The 23415-nt window shown below is 39.2% G+C and overlaps 1 protein-coding gene across 8 annotated transcripts in view; it reads left to right on the top strand.

Moving 5' to 3' along the window:
• The first annotated feature begins 4274 nt into the window (after positions 1–4274).
• Ralgapa1 (Ral GTPase activating protein catalytic alpha subunit 1) overlaps positions 4275–23415 on the top strand; it is a 223021-nt gene continuing 203880 nt past the window's right edge. For all 8 annotated transcript variants that reach the window (XM_031356026.1, XM_031356025.1, XM_031356021.1 and 5 more), the window contains exon 1: positions 4275–4789. In XM_031356026.1, the coding sequence (XP_031211886.1) occupies positions 4684–4789 (106 nt within the window). In that variant the 5' untranslated portion in view covers positions 4275–4683. The remainder of the gene's footprint in view (positions 4790–23415) is intronic.

The following is a 23415-nucleotide window of genomic DNA, read 5'->3' as shown; positions in this document are numbered from 1 at the left end:
AAAACCAAAAAAAAAAAAACAAACAAAAAACTTATAGGTTTAGTTCCCAGCACCCACGTGGTGGCTCACAATTGCTTGCAATTCCAGTTCCAAGGACCTGATGTCCTCTTCTGGCCTTTAAGAGTACTGCATGTACAAGGTGTACTTAGATACATCCTGGAAAAATGCTCATGTTCATAATGAAACATTAATGTATGAATAAATAATATTAAATGGATTTGCTTTCGATAGTCTCTAGGCAAAAAGATTTATTTTTTTACAGAGTGAGGGCCTTTCTTGCAATCACAATCACACATATTAAAAAGACATGAGAGTCAAAGTGGGACTAGTTGGTGAGAGGAAAGGGAGGAATGGGAGGCAGGAAGGAATGGAAGGTGAACTTGATGGAAATACATGAGGTGTATATCTGGAACGTCATGATGTAATGCTGTTATATATGTGTATATGTAATGAATATATATTAATAAAAACATTCTAGAAAGTGTTCACAGTGACCAATTTTCATAGTTGTATGGCTGTCCTAGTTAAGTTTCTAGTGATAAGCACCATGACCAAAAGCAACTTGCAGAGAAAAAGGCTTATTTCAGCTTGTAATACAGGGAATTTAAGGCAGGAACCTGAAGGCAGGGACTGAAGCAGGGACCATGACAGAATGCTACTTTCTTACTTGTTCCTCATGATTTGGTCAGCTTGCCTTTTAAAAACAATTCAGGCTCACCTACCCAAGAGTGGTACCACCCATGAGGGCTAGGCCCTCTCTCATCAAACATTAATCAAAAAAAAAAAAAGTGCCCCAAAGATTTGCCCACAGGCCAATCTGATGGATGCTGTGCTGGGTACTGTTCATGTCTTGACACAAACTAGAACCATCTGAGAGGAGGGAACCTCAACTGAAAGAATGCCTCTGGAGCAGCGGTTCTCAACCCTAATGCTGTCACCCTTGAATACAATTCCTCATGTTTTGGTGATCCCCCAACTATAAAATTATTTTTGTTGTTACTTCATAACTGTAATTTTTCTACTGTTATGAGTCATAATGTAAATGTCTGTTCTCCAATGGAGACCCCTATGAGAGGGTCATTCAAACCCCCCAAAAGGGGTCTGGACCCACAGGTTGAGAACTGCTACTATCAGGCTGAAGGGAAGCTTGCATGGCATTTTCTAATTACTGCTTGGTGTAGTAGCCTCCTGAACTGTGCGTGGTGACATTCCTGGGAGCTGTATCAAAGCAGGCTGAGCAAAAATAAGCAGCACTCCATCATAAATTCTGCATCAGGTCCTGCTGTCAGGTTCCTTCCCTGAATTCTTTTTATGAACAGAGATGTGGAAGTGAAAGCAAAATAAACCCTTACTTCTCCAAGTTGCTTTTGGTCAAGGTGTTTCATCATCCCAAACCCTGAGACAGAGAGAGGCATTTCCTCAGTTGAAGATCTCTCCTCCTAGATGATGTCAAGTTGACACCAGCACATATGGCATTTAACACACTGGCCATTCTTTCTTATTTATTTATTCCTTTATATATATATATATATATATATATATATATATATATATATATATATTTATATATTTACTTTGGTTTCTCAAGACAAAGATTCTCAGTATAGCCCAGGCCATCCTGGAACTCACTCTGTAGACCAGGCTGGCCTTGAACTTGGAAGATGTCTACCTCTGCCTCCTGAGTGCTGCTGGGATTAAAGGCCTGTGCCATCACAGCCTGGCCATGGTAGAAGTTTTTGATGTTATTGTCAGGTATGTGATGTTACTCCATTTCTCTCATATTCCAAAAGGCAGAAAGAACAAATGGCTGACTGTGGTGCCTGTTAGCACACCAAAGCCTATGTGGGCCTCTAGGGTCCTTCAGAATCACAAGTACACATTACAGGACACATCTCCAAGTCCACCTCCTCCCCTTCCCTAAACTGCCTCCAGCTCACAGGCTTCTGTCCCCAGCTACTCCTTCTCCTCATAACCCTGCTGTTTCTCCAGATCACTCTCTGGTCTTCAGCACTTTCCCTTTTCTCTTTCTCTATGCTCCTTCCCATCTCTGCTCTGATCCTGCTTTGCTCCTAGCCAGGTCCAGTCTGCCATCCATGTGTAGTCTATTACTTTCTCTCTCTGCTCTGCACAATGCCAGATGCCTCTGGCTGTGCTCTCATATCTACAATAAAATCATACCATGGAGTGGTCATATCATCAGTTTATACAGTTATAAACAATAACAATACTTCACAAAACCTTTTTTTCTGACACTTCTTTTTAAAAGAGTTCTAAAAGTGGGACTTTTGAATCAGATTTGTCTTAGGGTTTCATTGCTGTGAAGAGACACCGTGACCAAGGCAACTCTTCAAACATTTGATTGGGGCAGGCTTACAGTTTCAGAGGTTTAGTCCATTATCATCATGGTGGGAAGTGTGGCAGCATGGAAGAATACATGGTGCTGAAGGAGCTGAGAGTTCTACATCTTGATCCAAAGGCAGCCAGGAGACTGGATTCCACACTGGGCAGAGCTTGAGCACAAGAGACCTCAAGGTCTACCTTCACAGCAGCACAAGTCCTCTAGCTAGGCCACATTTCCTAACAGAGCTACTCCCTATGGGCCAAGCATTCAAACACATGAATTTATGGGGACCATACCTATTCAAACCTCCACAAGGTGACCTAAACATTTTAAAGTCTCTTGTTATTTTTTTCAGAAGCCTCCTACGAATTACTGCCATTCTTATTAGGCTGTGGGAGTTCCTACTGTTATACTCGCTGGTGAATTACTATTTGAAGACAAATGCTACTGATAAAACAACACATCACTGTTTATATGTACATTCTATGTATTCTGTAGATTTTATGTAAAACTCTAAAAGAAGGGAGCTGGAGAGATGGCTCAGTGCTTAGGGGAGCATATGCTCTTGCAGAAGGCCCAAGTTTGACTTGCAGTACTAAGACTGGGTGTCTCACAACTGCCTGTAAGTATAGCCTTAAAGGGTACCTACACTAATGTCTGTGTAGATGCACACACACACACACACAAATTCAAAATAAAAAAAAAATCAATTCAGTGGTTAAGAGGACCCAGGTTCAATTCGCAGCACCCACATGGCAACTCACAGCTGTCTATAACCCTAGTTCTAGGGGATCTGATACCATCTCACAGACATACTTGTAGGCAAAACACCAAAACAAACAAACAAACATGCTGGACAGTGGTGGTACATGCTTTAATCTCAGCACTCTGGAGGCAGAAGCAGGTGGATCTCTGTGAGTTCTAGATCAGCGTGGTCTACAGAGTGACTTCACAGCCAGGGCTACAGAGAAACCCTGTCTTGGAAAACCAAAACTAAACAAACAAACAAACAAATAAATAAACCATTTAAAGACTCTAAAGAAAAATATAAACAAAACTGTCTAACAAATATTAATCTAGAGTGACAGAAGGCAGATCAGCAGGGGACTGGGCACTAGGGATAGGCAATGACAAAAGTCACAGCATCTGTGATTATTACTTGTGTCTATCATGTTTTGTTTTGTCTTGTGTTTGAGACACGGTCTAAAGTAACTGACCTTGACCTTGAATTATGTCGTTGCAAATCCTGGTATGACAGTAGAGCACTACCACACTTAATTGTTTTACTTGGACCTTACACATTTTCTTTTGGATTTATGTGAGTTCTTCACATCTGAAGACAGCCTTCCTTTACAATCATCCAGATTTCTTAATTTTTCTCTCTGATACATGGAAGGACGCATTTACTTGAACAAGATATTTTCTTTATTTATGTCTGTTTTATTTTTGGTGCTGGATCACCAGCAAACTGCAGCTCTAGCCATGTGCATGTTAATTTAAAGGAAAAGAATGTAACGCTCCTACGCATGTCTAAAAGTACAGTACATTTTTAGTCATTATTTTTGCAAGACACAGGAAGAATCCAAAATTAGAAAGTGAATGTGTTTGCAAAACACAGGAAAAAATTCAAATTAGAAAGTGAAATGATCTCACAGCCAAGGCTTCAGAGCTGGTATCAAGCTGGCTTTGCACATCTGTTCCGTTGTTTAAGTTGCTAGGAGTGACTTAAAGAGCGGAAATGAAAGACCTTTTCAACAAAAACTCTAGGAACTGCTGTTTACAAGGAGCACACATTAGACAACACCCTCCTTAACTTTCTTGCCCTTCTTCATCACTACATACACGGGAAACCAAGAGGTTATAGAGGCAGGAATGAGCTCACGCTAACATGACGTCACGAGCACTTGACGTCAGAAGGCGGTTGCCACGGGGACCGTTCGCCACCGACGGCAGAGTCGTGAAACTCCATCACCACACGACTCGGTTTTGGCCTCCGCGGGGTTGAAGCTGCTAGAGAAGCTTCAACCTTAAGGGGGCCTCAGGGAGAGAGGAGTGGCGCCGCAGCGGAGCGCTCCCTTTCCGCGGCTGTGGGGGTCCTCGGCGCGGCCTGGCTGGCGGCGCCGCTCCGCGTCTCCTAGTCGCTGCAGAGCGCCGGGCGGATCCGCCATATTGGAGCCCGGGCTGCAGGTTCCGTGCAGCGGCGGCGCGAGGCGGGCCTGGCCGCTGGGCCGGCGCGGCGGGGGCGGGGGGGACTCATGAGCCGCCGCGGCTAGCCTCTTCCCCGCCCACCGCCTGCGCTGGGTCGTGGGGACCCGGCCGGGAGGGGCCGCGGCGGCCGCACGATGTTCTCTAAGAAGCCGCACGGGGACGTGAAGAAGTCCACCCAGAAGGTGCTGGACACCAAGAAGGACGCGCTGACCCGCCTCAAGCACCTGCGCATCGTCATCGGTGAGGAGAGCGGCGACCCCGACTCGGGGCGCCGCCGCGCCGCGGCCTTGCTGCTCCGGCCTGTCACCCCGCGAGCTCCGGGGTTCGCCCTCGCGACCTGGCGCGGTCGGGAGGGAGGGAGGGCCAGCGGCGCCTCTGCCCCCACGCGGGAGGGCAGACGGCAAGGGAAGCGGGGCAGGCAGCTTGGCAGTTGGTGCACACCAGTCGGTACCAGCACGGAGAGACCCACGTTTGAGTTCGTGGTCTGATTCTTTAAAAAAAAAAATGACAGTCAGGCCAGAAACTTAAGTCCTTGATGAGACTTCAGGGACACTTGGTGTTGTGGGTAATGGTGTTTAGAGGGTGTGTGTTTGCCGTAGGACTGATTGCTGCCACCCCACCCGAGTGGAAAGAACAGCAAAGTGCTGGCTCGGCCAGTGTAACCCGTAGTCTTTCAAGTTTTTTGTTTTTTTTTTGGCAGGTGAGGGCCTGAGGAAGCAGTTACACCTCTTTGGGAAGTGGGTGGCTCCCGAAGCTTGTGGAAAGAACCCCGCCCTACACCCTGATCTTCATTTGCTGTCCCTTTAGAAAGAAAACTAATTATAGAGAACAAGATTCTCAAGACCCTTAATACAGAATTAAGTTTTCATTAAAAATTTCTTACTCTCTGTCGTCTTCAACTTCCGTGTCTCTGAAGACAGAAGCAAGCTAAATTTGGGATAAAGTGTTTTTGGATACTTGGTCATAGACAACTTGGAATTTTGTTTGTTTTTTGTTTTTTGGAGACAGGGTTTCTCGGGCTGTCCTGGAACTCACTCTGTAGACCAGGCTGGCCTCGAACTCAGAAATCCATCTGCCTCTGCCTCCCAAGTGCTGGGATTAAAGGAGTGCGCCACCACTGTCCGTCTTTTTTTTTTTTTTTTTTTTTTTTTTTTTTTTTGTTTTTTTTGATGAAGAAATTTGAGGTAAAAAGGAAAGTTGGCCAGGGCTTTATGTATAGAATAATAGGATAACTGAGGTTAGAGCCCAGATACCTGGATTCTAATCCAAAGTTTTATCATCTCAAGCTGTTCTCCTAATTTCTGCCCTTTTTGGAAAATGGCTTATATGTTTAGTGGTGTGTCCTCTGTTTCATGGATGGATTTCTCTACTGTGTTGTGACTAATACCACTAATAATACCCACCATTTATGCGGTGTTTTGCTGTCTACAAAGGGTTTTGCATGAATTAGTATAATCCAGCTTGACAGTCTATCTAGAAATAGAGATATTATTTGCCATTTTAAAATATAAACAAGATAGTTGAAGGTAAGCCATGGCTGGAGCTGGTGGAGACTAAGTCACAAAGGAAGCCTAGATTTTCTGTCTCTAATTTGTTTTTTAGCCTTCCTACACATCTGACAGCTAATCTTTGTCACAAGTACTTATTCCTATGGTATAATGAGAAAACAATTAGATCCATCTTATGTAAGCCATTTAAATATGGTAGAGGTTTTTAACATTTTCATTTTGGAGTTAACTCACTGAAGATTTGTGTGGAAAGATATGTGGAAAGATACAAAGTCATCGGGCATGTACATGTATTACAAAACAGTGGCAGTTTGAAACTGGACACTTGGTGCAATCTCACTGTCACTTGAGACAAGCTGAGGACTGCATAAATGCAGAACTATAAAGCTGAGTTACAGCAGGATATTGAGATTTCCTAAATTAACTGCCATAGTTGATTAAGAATTGGTTTCTTTATATTTCTTTGGCAGAGGCTTTTATGGTTGTGTGTGTGTGGTGTGTTTCCTAGCTTGGGAAACGAGATATATTACTAACACATTTGTTAGATATTTTGTAGGACCTGGATTCCTCAGTTTGAAAATGGAATACTTAATTTAAGGAGTCTTTTTAAAAAATGGAATCACCAAGGATGTCTTATCTTTCACAACTTTCAAATGTTGAACTTTCTTACATACCTGTGCCCTGTGAGAAGCCCATGCTAAAGTACTTGTAGAACCACAATGCTTAACCAAGCATATTGTGCCAAAAGCAGTTGATCATGTCTGGAAAACCTTTTTCTATGGAGAGTTGCTACTACATATAGTATGCTAAATGCTGCTAAACAGAAAAATCCCTCACAACAATATTCACTCCCTAAAGTGTCAGACTATCAGATCCTGACACCTTGTCATAGTGCATACTAAAAGATGAATCCCCAAATGTTAGGGTTGGTTTTAAGTTCTTTCCCTCAAGTGTGCTAGCATGCACTTTGCCGCTGAGCAACATTTCAGCTTCAATATTTAATGATTACAGTTATTTCATTTAAAATAAGATTAGTATGGTCTCTAAGAAAATGAGTGGGAGAAATAGAAAGGCAAAGTTGATCCCTTAGAGGCTTGCCGGCTGGTATCCTATTTTTGTAGTTGGAAGAGCCATTTTAAATCCCTTTTGGAAATAAATACGCTTTTAAGGAAATACAATGAAGAAACTACTTATTCTGCTAATAACACAGAATCATATTGGACCAAACAAAAGTGGTACTGACTAGGTGTATTTATAGGAAAGTCAGGACATGCAGATAATAAAATATCAACTCCCTTAGAAAAAATATGTCCAGACATGATCTGTCTTCTGCTGGCATCACTGATCTACAACTGCTTTAGTGTGGTCTTTTGTATAGGTCCTTACTCATTGGGCAGAGGTCTGTAGGAATATCCAACATTTGAAAGTCTTTAAAGATGTCTTTTCATTTAAAGAAATATATATATTTTATTTTTTTAAATAAATATATATATTTTTAAATAAATATATATTTTTTTAAATAAATATATATATTTTATTTTTTTAAAAATAAAATATATATATTTTATTTTTAATGCTTTTCATTTAAAGAAATATATATATTTTATTTTTCATGTTTTTGTGTATTTCTATGCCTTACATATGTGCTTTGGTACCTATGGAAGCCAGAAGAGAGAGTTTGGTCCTCTAGAACTGTAAATGCAGATAGTTGTAAACTACCATATGGATGCTGGGACTTAAATCTCTAGGTTCTCTGGAAAGCAGCCAGTGTCTTAACCATTGAGCTACCTCTCTAGCCAGCCTGCCTGCCTGCCTGCCTGCCTGCCTTCCATCCTGTCTGTCTTAAGTCCTTACATTATTAAAAAAGCAAAAATAGGGTGTGTACCTTCTTTTGCTTAAAAATTATTACATTAAAACTTAACTATCCAGTAGTAACCTTTTTTGGCTTGTGTGTTTCCACTACAGTGAAAATTCCAGTTAAATTTATAGAATTTAGCCAGTTGTAATGACGCATGTCAATGCCAAGGTGGGAGAATTACAAGTTAAGACACTGTGGGCTGCAGCTACATAGGGAGTACCACGTCAACCAGGGCTACATAGTGAGACTCTGTCTCAAAAATATTAAACTCTCCTCTGATAGATTTAAATTTCAAATTTGCTGGCTGCTTATTGATCATCATATCATGTATTTGGTTTGTAGGAACTAAAAGTTAAGATAAACAAAAAGGACTTGTCTGGTTTGTAGAGTTTTATGGTATCTTTTTTACTTCCCACTTCTGTTTTATAACTAGTAGCTTTAAGATATAATAATGATAATGGTAGTAAGGTTAGCACATGTAAAGTGACTAAAATAGCTCTGGACATATTATGCATGTTCTAGAAATGTTAGTTTGCTTCTACTTAAAGTGGCAAGTTGAAAGTTTAGTCATCTGGATTTAAAAACACAAGGGCTTATTTAGCTAAGAATGAGTTACTGCTAGATCATTCTAACAGCTTTATTAATATATAGTTGTCATCCAATAAAATTGCATACATTTAAAGTTTTTACAGTCATTTTAACAAAGGAGTTCCTCATGAAATCAATATTAGACTTACCCAAACAAGATAAATATAGCTAGGGCTTGGGCATGAAGCTCAGTAATAAAAGTATGCACTGTTTGTACAAGGCCCAAGAGCAGTCTTTTCCACAACATGAGTAACAGGGAAAGAAAAGCTGGGGTTGTAGCTTAGTGGTAGAGTGCTTGCCTAGCATGCTTGAGGGTTTTAGGTTCAATTCCTAATACTGCCAGCACAACTAAGCAACAAAAACCTATAGCCAGATACATAAGATAATGAATGCTATGCCTTAACCTCCCAAAGTTTCTTCATGCTCCCCTTTCTCCTTTCCTTTCTCCTCAGATTGTGCCTTCCTGTCCAGCCCTGCACAAATTCCAATCTGCTCTTTAAATTTGTATGTTGTAGAGTTTTATTTCAATGGGATTATGTAACACATAACTGAAACTTTATAGTGTTTTTCATTTTCTTTTACTCAGCCTTATTATTTTGAAACCCATGTGTATTGTCCTCTGGTATCAGTGGTTCGTGTTTTTATTCCTAACTAGTAGTCTGCTGGACCACAATTTTTCCACTTGTGTGTTGATTAACACTTGGGTTGTTTGGGACTGTTACAAGTGAAGTTGCTGCAAGTGTGCTTGAATACATTTTATTTTGAGTGGTTAGATACCTAGAAATGGAATGCCTAGATCATGTTGTAGTAGTATATTTAACATTTGAGAAACTGCCAGGCCAGGTGCAGTAGCTGATGCCTATAATCTCAGCACTTGGGAGGCTGAGTCAGGAGGATTGCCTCAAATTTGAATCTACATAAATGAGTTAGTCTAGCCTGGGCTATAGAATGAGAGAGACTTTGTCTCAATAACAAAACAACACAAGAAACTGCCAATCTCTTTTATGGTTTAACAGTTCGATAGTAGCATGAGAGTGCTAGTTTCTTCATCTATGCATTGACAGTGCTCTGTGTGAGCAGACCTCTGTTTCAGCCTCTGTAGTGTGTGTGCTGTGCTGGTCATGTCTGATAGTCTGTGCTAATTTCCATTGTGTAACTTTTTTGGTAAACTTTCTCTTTAAATCTCATCACTTTTTTAGTATGCTCATGTGTGTGTGTGTGTGTGTGTGTGTGTGTGTGTGCGTGTGTGTGTGTGTGTGTGTGTACTTGAGCATGTGGAGGGTGGAATGTTGAGGTTATGAGTATATCTGGATTATTCTCATCTTATTTGTTGGGGCAGGTTCTCTAAATTGAATTCAGACCTTTCTTGATACGAGCAAGCCAGCTTGCTCCAGGAATCACCTGTTCCTGCCTTCCAAGCTCTGGGCTTGGGATGTGAATGCTGGTCCTCAGGTTTATATGGCAAGTGCTTTGTCTGCCTGGCCATCTCCGCAGCCATTATCAGAATTTGTAAATTGTTTTGTTTTCGACCTTAGTTTTGAAAGTTCTTTATATATTCCGAATACACATTTTTTGAGGGTTTGTTTGTTGTTCTTGTCTTGTTTTCTCAGTGCTCAGGATGAAAACCAGGACCTTAAGCTTAGTCAGGTGCTTTACTTGCAGCGGCACCCTAGCCACTTAAGACAAATATGCTTGCCAAATAAATGACTGTCTGAGAACTCTAATCCTCAGTTCTGGCCAATTGTGGGTCATCTTTCCATTCTCTTTAAACATTTATTTTTATTTAATGTTTATGGGTGTTTTGTCTGCGTGTGTGTTTGTGGTGTACCATGTGCATGCAGTGCCCACACAGGCCAGGAGAAGGTGTCAGGTCAATAGCCAGTACTCTTACCGCAGAGCCAACCCTTCATCCCCTGCCCTTGTGCTTTTGTTAAAACCTGGCTGTCTAAATATATGTGGGCCTATTTCTAGACTCTGTTTTGTTTCAGTGATCTGTTTTATCTGTGCTGGTGCCAATACCACAATGTTTTGATAATAGTAACTTAAATAAATCCTGAAACTTAATTAGTGTTTCTTCCAATTTTCTCATTTTCAGAGGTGTTCTTTGTTGTTGCTTTTGCTTTTGAAGTTCCAGATCCTTTCTGTTTCCACGTGAGTTTAAGATTAACTTGTTAAGCTAACCAAGTGCATTGTTGTGGCACATGCCTGTTGTCCCATCTCATTGTTGAGCAGTTTAGGAGGCTGAAGCCAAAGGATCATTTGAGATAACTACTTCAAGTCTTCCCTGGGCAACGTAGTGTTGAGACACTCTAAAAAGCAAAAGGTGCTGGAGAGATGGCTCAGTGGTTAAGATCACTGACTGTTCTTCCAGAGAACCTAGATTCAGTTCCCAGTCCACACATGGTGACTGCTGACAACCATCTGTAAATCTGCTTCCAGGAATCTAATTTGCTTTTATGGCCTCTGAAGGTATCAGGCATACAAATAGTACACAGAATTATGCAGGCAAAACATCTGTATACATAAAATAATATTTAAAAGAATGAAAACTTAGTTTCTCAATTTCTAAACAAAACAGCAACCCGTTGGGATTTTGACTGGAACTGTTTTGAGTCTGGACAGTAGTCGGGGAAGTCTGAAGACATTTGATACTTTGCATCAGGAGCCAGGATGTCTCTGCTTACTTACATAGGACTTCTTTATGTTTCTCAGCAATGTTGTGCTGTGAAACTTTGATCAGAGTTAACCCCTAAATATTTTCTACTTTTGCAGCTCTTTAAAATGATATCTTAGGCAAGCATGGTAGCTCACACTTTGATCTTAGCACTCAGGAAACAGAGGCAGGCAGATTTCTGATTCCAAGCGAGACAGGGCTAGATAATAAGACTCTATCTCAACAAACAAATAAACAAACAATCCTACCACAAACAAACAGAACCCTGCCCCCCCCATGCATACTCTCCCAAATGTGTTTTGGTATTTATTTATGGTTGTAGTTAGTTTAGAAAAATAATAACTTTAAAAATATTTTTATTTTATGTATATGAATTTTTGCCTGCATGTGTGTTTATGTACCACTTGTGTTCCTGGTGCCTGAGAGGTCAGAAAAGGTCTTTGGAGCCCCTAGAACTAAATTTACAGATGGTGTAAGCCACCGTATGGGGGCTGGGAATCAAACTCCGGTCCTCTGGAAAAACAACCAGTATTTTTATTCACTGAGCATCTCACACCCCTCTTGCCCCTTGGGTGAATTCCATTAGTTTTCTTTTTTTTCCCACAATTTCCAATGTGGGTGCTTTATTTCTTTCTCTTTCTCTTTTTCTTTTTCTTGCCTTCTTGAACTATGAAGTGGATATCTTGTTGATAGACTTTTTTTTTTTAACAAGAAAGAAGAGAGAAAAGTGATGAATATACATCCTTGTTCTCAATTTTAGGAGAAAAGCAATTGATTTTTCACCATGTAGTATGATCCTAATTATAGGATTGGTTTTCACTTTGATATTAAGCATCACTTTAAAAAAGTTTGTATAGGACTGGAGAGATGGCTCAGCAGTTAAGAGCACTGACTGCTCTTCCAGCGGTCCTGAGTTCAATTCCCAGCAACCACATGGTGGCTCACAACCATCTTTAATGGGATCAGATGCCCTCTTCTGGTGTGTCTGAAGAAAGCAATAGTATATTCATAAGTATATTAAATAAATAAATCTTTGAAAAAATTGTATATATACATAGTATATTCATATATGGGTATGTGTGTGGGGGTGGGTGGGCGTTTACAGTGCTTGTATGGAGGTTTGTTTGTGGAGTTAGTTCTCTCCTTCCACCTTTACATGGGCTCTGAAGATGGAACTCTGGTTATCAGGTGAGGGTAACAAGCACTTTTACCTCTGTACCATGTCCTGGCTCCTACTGTGCCATAGTATAGTCTCTTTTGCTTTCATCTGATTAGTGTTGCATGGTAAACATTTTCTCACCTTTTTAATCTACTATATCTTTATAAAATGGGCTTGCTATTACTTGGTTCATCCCATCCCCTTCATTTATTTATTTTGAGCCAGTATAGGACCAAGTGAGGTTCTGAGTGAATGTGTGCTGTTGACATAGGCATAGCCCTGTCAAGGACCCTGATGCCTCAAATCCATAGGGGTGGCAAACTCTTCCTTGGGTGACACTTAAAGGGATGGCAAAGCCATTTTGTGGTCCATGTGTGGATATTGATAGTGTGTGCAAAAAATCTTCATCATAGCTTTCTCTCCTGGGTTTTTATGGCTTGATTACTGTTCCCCTACAGAGGCTGTTCTAGTGAGACTAGCTAATAAGCCTGTCTCCTTGTTAGCTGTACATTATAAACCCAGCTTCTTTGTTCAGCTGTATGCAGTAAAAGGCTTCCTGTTCAGCTGGATACAGTAAACATACTGAGCTTTCCGGATGCTCATGCTTCTTCAGGGAGCCCAGACCACCAATTTCCCAGCTTTTCTCTATTTGTGTATCTGTCATTTCTTTATTCACTTGTTACCCCTCGTCAGTTTCAGCACCTATGCTGTGCAAAGACATGGCAGGATACAGTTTCATGAATCCTGGCCTCAAACTTACTGTGTAGTTGAGAATAATCTTGAGTTTCAGATCTTCTTGCTTTCACCTGCTGGCTTCTGAGATTATAGGCATGTGATTCCATGTCTGGTTTATGTGGTGCTGGGGATCAAACCAAAGCTCTATGCATTCTAGGTAGGCAAGCACTCTACTGAGCTACATGCACCAGCCCCAGTTTTACTGGTTGGTTGGTTGGTTGGTTGGTTGGTTGGTTGGTTGCTTGCTTGCTTGCTTGCTTGCTTGCTTTAGAGACAGGGTGTTGTTATGTAACCCTGGCTGACCAGGCATTCACTGTGTGTTAGCCTTAAACTTGAAATACTCCTCCTGCCTCAGCCTTCAGAATGCTAAGATGACAAAAGAGTACATCATCATACCTAGAGAGAAGTCTTTTAAAAACATGATCCTATTAATCTGCCGTTTAATGGAGATGTTTGGGATTTTTGCATTTAATGTGATTAAGTTTGAGTTGACCATCTTGCATTTTGTTTTCTTTTTGACCTGTTTAGTTCCATCTTCCTCTTTCCCTTTTCCCCCTTTTGATTAGTTCCTATCTGTAACCCTGTCAGGGTCTGTACCTCTAAGTGATGTTATACCAGTTTGCATTTAATACCCTTGCAAGACTATATTCACTTTGAGCATTTATGCTTTTATTACCATCTTTTACCTGTATGCTATAAATACAACACTATATTATTTTATCTAAGCAAATAGTTATCTTTGTAGGATTTTTAAAGTTTTTCAGAGCTGAGTATAGAATCCAAGGTTCACAAATGTTTGGCATATGTTCTGCCACTGAGCTATACCCTAGCCTTTTTAACATTTGTAAGTGACAAAAAGGTCTTATACATTTCTCCATTTAGTACCATTTTTAGTACTATTAATTCCTTTACATAGAAACTGTGTCTATTCTGTCTAATTTTATTTGTGCTTAAAAAACTAACATTTCAGGCTGGAGAGATGGCTTAGTGGTTAAGAGCACTGACTGCTCTTCCAAAGGTCCTGAGTCCAATTCCCAGCAACCACATGGTGGCTCACAACCATCTGCAGTGTGACCTGACACCCTCTTATGGTGTGTCTGAAGACAACTACAGTGTACTCATATGCATAAATAAATAATTTTTTAAAAAAACTAAGATTTCCTCTATGGCAATTGTCTGCTAGTGAAAACATATTCTATTTTTAATACTTTTTAGAAGACAGTTTTTCTGTGTTTAGAATTCTAGGTCTATGGGCTTTTCTCCATCCCCCACCTTTATTCTTTTTTTAAAAAAGATTTATTTATTTATTTATTTATTATTATTATTATCATTATTATTATTATTATTATTATTATTTTGAGGAAGGGCTTCTCTGTATAGCCCTGGCAGTCTTGGAACTCACTCTGTAGACCAGGCTGGCCTGGAACTCAGAAATCCACCTGCCTCTGCCTACCAAGTGCTGGGATTAAAGGCGCATGCCACCACCGCCCGGCGCCTTTATTCTTTAAATATTTTATTTCACTATCTCCTTGATTGCAAGTTTGCGGTAAGTCTTTTTTCATCTTAATCCTCTTCCGTGTACAGTATGCCATTTCTTTTCCTGTGGCTGCTTTTAAGATTTTCCCCTCTCTTCATCAGTAGTTGTAGCCATTAGATTATCTTTGTATTTCTCGATGTTCATTGAGCATCTTAGATGGAAGTGGCAGCCTGTGGCCAAGAGTAGCTGTTTACAACACCACGGACAGGAAGCAGCTTGGGGATAATATACTTGTGGGGTACTTGTATCTGTCAGCAGTGACTTACTTTCTTTAGCTCTGCCCTCCTAAGTTTCAAGAACTGCCTGCAAATAGCATCATTACCTGAGTGCAAAGCTTTTGAAACATAAAAGATTCAAACCATAACTCTGATTAATGTACTTAATAAAGCAAGCTGTTTTAAATACAGAAAACCATCTTTGCACTAGTATGTCATTTATTGAGGATTGTATTGTAGCCAAGTAAGCAATGAGTAAATGTAGAGTGAATAATTAGAGAAAGAACTTCACCTATAAAGAAAGGAAACATTACCAGGTTAGAGATGAGCTGATTACAGCTGTAAGTCACTGAATTTGGTTCTTAAATTTCCTGGTAGCTCTGGTAAACAGAGAAAGGTCATGTTACAGGTTTTTGATGTCTTTAGAATAGAAAGAATTCTTTGTTTTTGGTTAAAAGAATTCTTTTTCCATTTCTCTGTCTCTGTCTCTTGCACTCACTTAAATTTAAATGTTCCTGCTCCTGCCTTGTCCTCCCAGGCACTAGCATTGCAGCATGCCTGGCTTTGAAACTTTTTTCTTATTTAATTTGAAAATTATGTATGTCATGTGGATGCACTCATATATTTGTTATATAGTACCTTTTGTTGAAGTATTCATACTATAGAAGTAGATCTTGGAGAAAATTCTAAATAGTAGTTTTTTTTTTTTTGTTTTGTTTTTTTTTTTTTGTGAGTGATACTACCTTTTTCCTACTGGCATGAATCTTATCTTTAATGATAAGTAGAAAAAGATAAACTTATATTGAGACCTTGGAGTTTGAAATGTATGGGACTTCTTCCCCCACCCCCTAAACAAGGTCTCTATGTAGTCCTGGCTGTCTTGGAACCCCCTGTGTAGACCATGGTGATCTTAAACTCACAGAGATCCTTTGGCTTCTGCTTCTTTTTTTTTTTTTTTTTTTTTTTTGGTTTTTTTTCGAGACAGGGTTTCTCTGTATAGCCCTGGCTGTCCTGGAACTCACTCTGGAGACCAGGCTGGCCTCGAACTCAGAAATCCGCCTACCTCTGCCTCCCAAGTGCTGGGATTAAAGGCGTGCGCCACCACCGCCCGGCTGGCTTCTGCTTCTGAGATTAAAAGAATGTTCTACCATGCCTCAAACTCACTGGATCCCCTTGCCCCTGTCTCCTGCATACTAGGGAGACACAACCAGGACCAGTCCATTCCATTTCATTGATGATACTTTTCCAGACTTTGCTTCTGTAGCCAAATCCTCCCCTCAATATTGTGTTTTTCAGTGTTCTGTTTGCAGGTCTCTTTTCTTCTACCTATATATAATCCTTGAATAAATTGTCCTTGGCTTTAAATGCCAATATATTTACTGTCAATGATCCCATTCAAATTCCAAGTTTTAACTCTGACCCTTTTCCGAATCTCAAAAGCAGTATCTGCACTTAAAAGACTTATCACTATACCTTAAACTCCTTCAAGTGTCCTAAGTAAGATTTTTTTTTTTTTTAACCACATTGTCTTCCTATTTTATCCCCAGTTAAAATTCTGTGGCATGTCACACTGTAGTATCCAGCCAGAATCACTGTGCTGTCCCTTGCTAATACATGCTGTACCAGTCTGACTTCCTATCACTCCTACTACCTGAAAGCTTTAACTTTTGCAGCTTTCACGGGAAATGTACACACAGTTTGTGTCATGCCTTTCTGGGTCAGTCAGTCTCGGAGCTGACATGTCCTGTGCTTATTCACATCTAGTCATTTGATTCTTTGGTGCCAATATTATTTGCATGCCTAAGGAATGCCTCAAGTTTTTCCTGAGCACAGAAATATCTTTTTATATCCCTTAATTCAGTGTGGTGGCCTGCACTATAATAGGTGCTCAGTAAATACTGTTCAGTTCTTGAGTGGATACATTAAGGATGAGGAGAGCAAAACTGTTGAGTGAATATTCAGTTGGCAGTGGTAGAAAATCATGGAGGTCAATATTCTGATCAGAAAGAAAGTTGAGTTGTTTTAAATACCCTCATAAAAGATTTTGATTCAGAATCTAAAACCTGTGCTGTATAACATAGAAGAACAGGCAAACATGGGCACACACACCCAGGACATTAACTGAAAAATGAGCAGGCAAACACACACACACACACACACACACACACGCATACACACACACACACACACACACACACACACACACAGACCCAGGACACTAACTGAAAAATGTCTATGGCATTATGGTGTGGGTAACAGATAATTTCTGCTGTTTAAAGACATTTTTATTTTCTTGTTTATAGCACTCAGCCTTTATAAAACTCATATTAGGAGCCTAAAGAAATGTTAGCCTTAAAGTACATCAGTCCCTTACTTTTACCCCCACGTGTAATAAAGTTAACAGACCGGGAGAGAAGACTTGATACAAAGACAGAGCAAATGGAATTTCAGAGTAGTGATCTTGAAGATTGGAGCTCTGTGGCTGATGGATATGCTAAATGCTTTAGAAGATGGAAGAGACAGGATAGATTCTTTTCTGCAGCTTCTGTAGGACAGTGGTACTGCTAGTGCCTTGATTTTAGCCCATTGATTTCAGACTCTGGGCATTCAGTGTTTGAGAGAATAACCTTTGATGTTTTGGGCTGTAATTTCTTGAAGACAGTCACAAAAAGCTAGGAGAAGTTTCTTGGCAGTTTTGGCCTTTCCCTCTCTACTGTATGTATTTTGAGAATCGACTGGCTAACTTCCATGAAAAGCTTGATTGGTTGTTTTGCTTTTTGAAACAATATACCTTACTATATAGCTCTGGCTGATTTTGAACAGGAAATCCTCTTGCTTCACCTGCTAGCCTTACAAGTTTGTGCCACTATGCTTGATGTTACTCAACTTTGTTTGTTTGTTTCTTTGTTTGTTTTAATTACATTGAATATACAGACTTAATTTAGAGGAAATACATTAGTAGTATGTCCTCTTTGTTCTAAGAAGTTTTCCATTTACTTGAGGTTTTTTTGTTTGTTTGTTTGTTTGTTTTTTAACTTTGAGACTTAAAGGTATCTTATTTTTTTTCCAGGAGAGATTTTTGCACACCTTTTAAAAACATAGCTGGAAACAGTTACAGTTCATAAAAATATTATTATTTAAAAGGACATTTGGGAGGTAGAGGTAGGATTACTCCTATAGTAGAAAGCCACACTTGCCCTACAATATCAGATTCTACCTCAGAGGGGTGACTGTCCATTTCCTACGGAAGCTGCTTGTAGATAAAACGAGTGTTTAGATGAAGTAAGAAGAAAGTATTTCTGAAAATTTGGGTTTGGGATGTAGAGGACCAGTATATTACAGCCTGACTCAGTGTACCAAGCCTTGGGTTCAGAGCTCAGTGCCACAGAAACAAACAAAACACCCTGAAATGTTTGAGCAAGTTCAGCAGATAGCAATAATTTGCAGATTGATTTTAGAATTTAGCTTTGTTCCTACATTGGAATATTATGAATCTAAAGATTTGTTGATATTTTTTGATGAGAAGCATGCTGAGACTTCATGCATGTTAATACATGTTATATCCCTGAATTACATGTCCAATCATTAATAATTACTAAATAAGTAAGCTGCAGGGCGGTGGTGGCGCACGCCTCCTTTAATCCCAGCACTTGGGAGGCAGAGGCAGGCGGACTTCTGAGTTCGAGGCCAGCCTGATCTTTAGAGTGAGTTCCAGGACAGCCAGGACTATACAGAGAAACCCTGTCTCGAAAAAACAAAAACAAAAACAAAAGTAAGCAGTAAGTTTTTCATGTAAAGAATTTGTCTGGTAATTTTATCTATATTCTTGGTAAATTTTTAGACTGAATATTTTTATAGGCAGCTGTCATATACTGGTAATAATTGTATTTTTGATTACTTAGTATCTGACGGGCTCTAGATCATGCATTTTACATGTATTACTTAATCCCTGCAATAGCTTCATGTGGTAGATAGTAGTTAACTGCTGAGGAGACATGAAGACTAAATAGACAGAGAAACTCAAGACTGGATTCTGATTTCTGTTGTTTATCACCTAATACTTTCAAGCTTTAGTTTATCAGTCCGTGGAATTATTATAACAATACCTCAAACACAGTTAGAGACTGCACAAAAAAATATACTTGAACCACAAAGCTTATAGTGGGTGGAGGTTGAAGGATTTTTCAGAGTTTACCTGGAGACTTAAATATGATAAAATTAAATCACTTGTACCTCAAGGTAGAAAACTTACCTGTCACTTTCAAGACCTGGGTTCTGGCCAGCCAAACATAAGACTAGATGCTATATCTTACTCAGTCTAGTAATAGAATTTGTTTTAAAAATTAAATGAGCTCTACATGTCTGGTAAAAAAATAGTAACTTAGGAAATGATGAGTTTCTGCTAGAAAACAAAGGACATAAAGTGGACTGTTGGTGTTTCATTTCAGATAAAGTAAGGGAAATATACACCTGTTATCTTCCCCCCACCCAAACCTAAAGTAGAATAGCCAGGCTAACATGGTGTGTTTGTTAGATTGGAATTTGTTGGTTTTGTCTGAATTCTTTTAAAGTAACAGGCTCAGGGTTCCTGTTCATCTTTCTATCAAGCATTCTTAGGGCTTTCTAGAAGCAGCTAGGTTGCTACTGTTAAGCTTTTAAAAAAATAATACATGTGCAGTTTCTCATCAAACATATTTTAAGAAACATAGCCATCTATGTTTATACCTATTTCTTTGAAAATTTAAAAACAATGGATCTAAGCATTCATGTTCTAGGCTCTAGAAGTAGTGGTGGCATGGTAATATAGAGTCATATGCCAGATGTGAAACATTCTATGCACATGAAAGAGAAGAAGGATTATCTAAAATACTACCTTCATAGGGACAAGGGCATTTGAGCTAAGCCTTGAAAGGTAAGTAGAATTCAGTTTGTAAGACAGCAGTTTGGGTAGCAGAACACAGACATGAATGCAGCAAAGTAGCTGGCCAGTACTCCCTGAAGATTTTAAAACAAAACATCAGACTTCAGGTTCAGATATTCAATGTAATCACAAAATGAATAGAAGAATTGGTGTAGTGGGTGATAACGTGTGGTGATACTTTGTGGAAAATTGATAGAAGGATTTCATGAAGATTTAAGTGGAAGTGATGCTATTTCTTTGGTGCCATTGTTATCGGTGAACTTATATCAGAAATTCTCTGCTCAGCCTACACACTGAAACTGTACCATTCCTTCTGTAGTGAATGCTGTTGAAACTCTAAATATAGTCTGTAAACTGGTGCACATGTACTCATGGCTTATTGTAGATCTGCAGCAAGGCAAATAGACAACTTGAATATGTTGAGAGGTTCATCTCACTTTGACAATGCCATAGCATCCACATGTGTAGTTACTGGACTTGATTCATCAGCTAGGATATAGAGCATAGAACAGTCCATGTGCTTTCACTTTATGTAAGTCTTATTTATCCTCAAATATAAAACATATATACGAAATTTCACATATACAAACACTTTGATTTAAAGTATTTGCATTGTGAAAACTTAGCGTTTATTAAATATGTTGGGTATGTATTGTTGCCTGTCTTGGACTTTAAAACTCCTAAAAGGCATATACCTCATCTCTTCAGTATCCAAAAGAATACTTTCATTGTTAGAGGAAAGATTTTATGAACTGAGATAGCCACTGTAGATACGTACAACTGGTTATAAAATACTAATGTTACTTTATTTTGATTACTCTGAAAACATGGCGTTATTTTATAATATAAAAATAGTATACTGAGTTAGATACTCTTCAAAAAAAAGTGAAAGTTATGTATTTGTGTGCAGCAAACATCAGTCATATGGTGATACTATAGTTTGAAATTTCTAATTTTAGGGAGATTTTTACATTTTCAGTTCTTCATTAGATTTCTTTCTTTTTATAGTAGTTGTTTTCAATTGGTTACGAAGTTTAGTAGTTTAGCCAGGTAGGATGTTACAGTGTTCACAGATTGGGATGCTAAGGAATTGAATATTAGAGCTAGAAGAGACCACCAAAAGAAGAAAGAAACAGAAGAAGCATGTACCTATTAGCAGGCCTTCTCATACTGGGTTCTCCTGGCAGCTACTAATAACTTTCCTTCTCTGTGATTCTGGATGGGCTGTACAAACATTAGAACATGTATTGTCCCCTGTCTGACTTCTTTTCCTTAGCACAATGTTCTGAACAGGACTTCATTTTTTTTTTTTTCATGAGAATGTGATACTTGTTGTATGAATATACTACATTTTGTCTGTCTGTTCATCAATTCATGGATATTTAAATTGTTTGCCATGTTTGGCAATTATGAGTGATGATGAATATTTGTATCCTAGTTTTGAACTTTTTGGGTCATGTGGTAATTCTCTTAACATTTAAAAAAAAAAAGGTTTCCAAATCATTTTTAAAAACAGCTACATCATTTATAGTCATAGCATCAATGCACAATTCAAATTTCTCACATTTTGCCAACTTTTGTTTCATGTCCAGTCTGATTGTAGCTTCATAGTGGTACCTCTTCCTCTTTGTGCTGGAGAGTGAAACCAGGACCTCACACATGCTACACGAGCGCTCTTCTATGAGGCCATACTCCCAACCCTTTCTTTTGGTTTTGGTGTTTTTCCCTGGTGGCTAATGATGACAAGCATTTTTTTCATGTTCATAATTTTTTTTTTTGGCTATTTATATATGTTTTGAAGAACTTATTCAGATGTCCTACTCATTTTTATCTGTTTTTTTTTAACATTGTTAAGAATTCTTAAACATAAAGTTTACAAGTGTGTGGGATTTTTTTCCATTCTGTAGGAAGACTCTTCTCCATTTCTTGACAATGTCCTTTGAAGCAAGTAAACAAACCGAAATAGATACCCAAGTCAGTTTCTTTTTCTTTCTCTTTTTCTTTTTCTTTTTTTCTGTAATGCTGGCAGTCAGACCCAGGCCATGCAAGGCAAAGGCTGGACTTCTGTGCCACCTTCTTTCTCCTATTTTTTCTTTTTCATTACTTGTGCTTTTTATCTAAGAAATAATTTCTAGCCCAAGATTGTTTTCTTTGAAGTTTTTATATGATATGAGGTAGGAGTCATACTTGATTTTGTTATACATATACATCCAGTTGCCTGAGCACCATTATTTTTAAATGGTTGAGTTATTTTGGTACTCTTGTCAAAAGTAATTGACCAGTATAAGGGTTTGTCTCTGGTTCATTGCTCTGTATGCCTTCACTCACACCAGTTTCGATTACTGTTAGTTCTTCTGCTTTGTTCTTAGGATTTATTGTAAGTATTCTAGAATCTCTGTGACTTCCTACAAATTATGAATCAACTTGTTAATTTTGGTAAAAGAGTAGCATGGATTTGGGTAGGGGTTGTATTGATTCTAGATATATTTGGGGACTTTTACTGTCTTCACAATATGAATTCTTAACGTTTGTTTTGGTCTTCATTTTTTTTTCAATAATGTTTTAGAGTTTTCTTATTTACCACCATAATCATTATCATCATCAACGAGAACTAAACCCAGGGGGGATAAATCTAGAAGAAGAGAGCGCGGAGACAGAGAATATGTAAACTGACTGGCCTGATTGTTGACTCTTGTCTGGACTCATGAAATGCTTTTCTGCTGCTGGGAGGGCCTCTGTAATGGACATCCTATCGCCTTGCTGAGTCTTACTTTAGGTTTTGGATTACAGGATGTCTGAAGCTAAGGACAGTACTGTATAAGTAGATGCAAAGATGTGGTTATACCTCTGAGTCCCTTCAGGGTTCCAGTTGTGAATGCTTGTCCTGGCCCTGTAGAGCTTGCTCTTGCCAGTGTCCTGCTGACCGCTTGGATTCTGTGAACATTCCAGTGTAACTGTGGTTCCCACAGGTTTTCAGCGCACTGAATACTGTTCAGATCTGATTTGAGATTTCTTTTCTTCAATCTCAGCATTCTCTTTGTCAGGTTGCAGTATATAGTTAGTTCAGGACTACTTGGTCTGAGTGTTCTAGAGGATAATTAAGAGGGTTCTGGCTGCTGACTTGCAGCAACAGCAAGAGCAGCAGCAGCAGCAGCAAGAGCAGCAGCAGCAGCAGCAGCATTCTTTGAGATGGCATCTTGCTGCTGCCTTGTTGGTTGCCAGTGCTGAGCATCCTGTGCTAGGGGAAAAGGGGTTTTCCAAGCTTCCCTGCTATTGTTGCTCTAGGTATGGCTTTCCCCTCCTGCTGTTTATATTTTCTGTTGCTTTTCTGATGGCAGTTTATTAATTTTGCTGCGATAATTTTCTGGAGATGGTGGCCATCCACCCCTCAGTATAGTCTGCCATTTTTCAGTCCAACATTATTGGTTTTAAAGATTTATTTTTATTTTATGCATGTGTCTGTCTTTCTGTATATATGTATACTATATGTATGCTTAGTACCTGTGGAGGCCAGAAGTGGGTGTTTGATCTCCTGAAACTGTTATAGATGGTTGTGAGCTGCCATGTGGGTGCTAGGAATCAAACCTGGATCCTCTGCAAGAGCAGTATGTACCTTTAATGTCTGTGCTATCTTTTTGGTACTTTATCTCCCATCTTTTTTTTTTTTTTTT

Source organism: Mastomys coucha, unplaced genomic scaffold (genome assembly GCF_008632895.1).
Source record: "Mastomys coucha isolate ucsf_1 unplaced genomic scaffold, UCSF_Mcou_1 pScaffold6, whole genome shotgun sequence".
Classification (NCBI taxonomy): domain Eukaryota; kingdom Metazoa; phylum Chordata; class Mammalia; order Rodentia; family Muridae; genus Mastomys; species Mastomys coucha.
The sequence above is the reverse complement of the archived record's forward strand: the minus strand, read 5'-3'. Positions and strand labels throughout refer to the sequence as shown.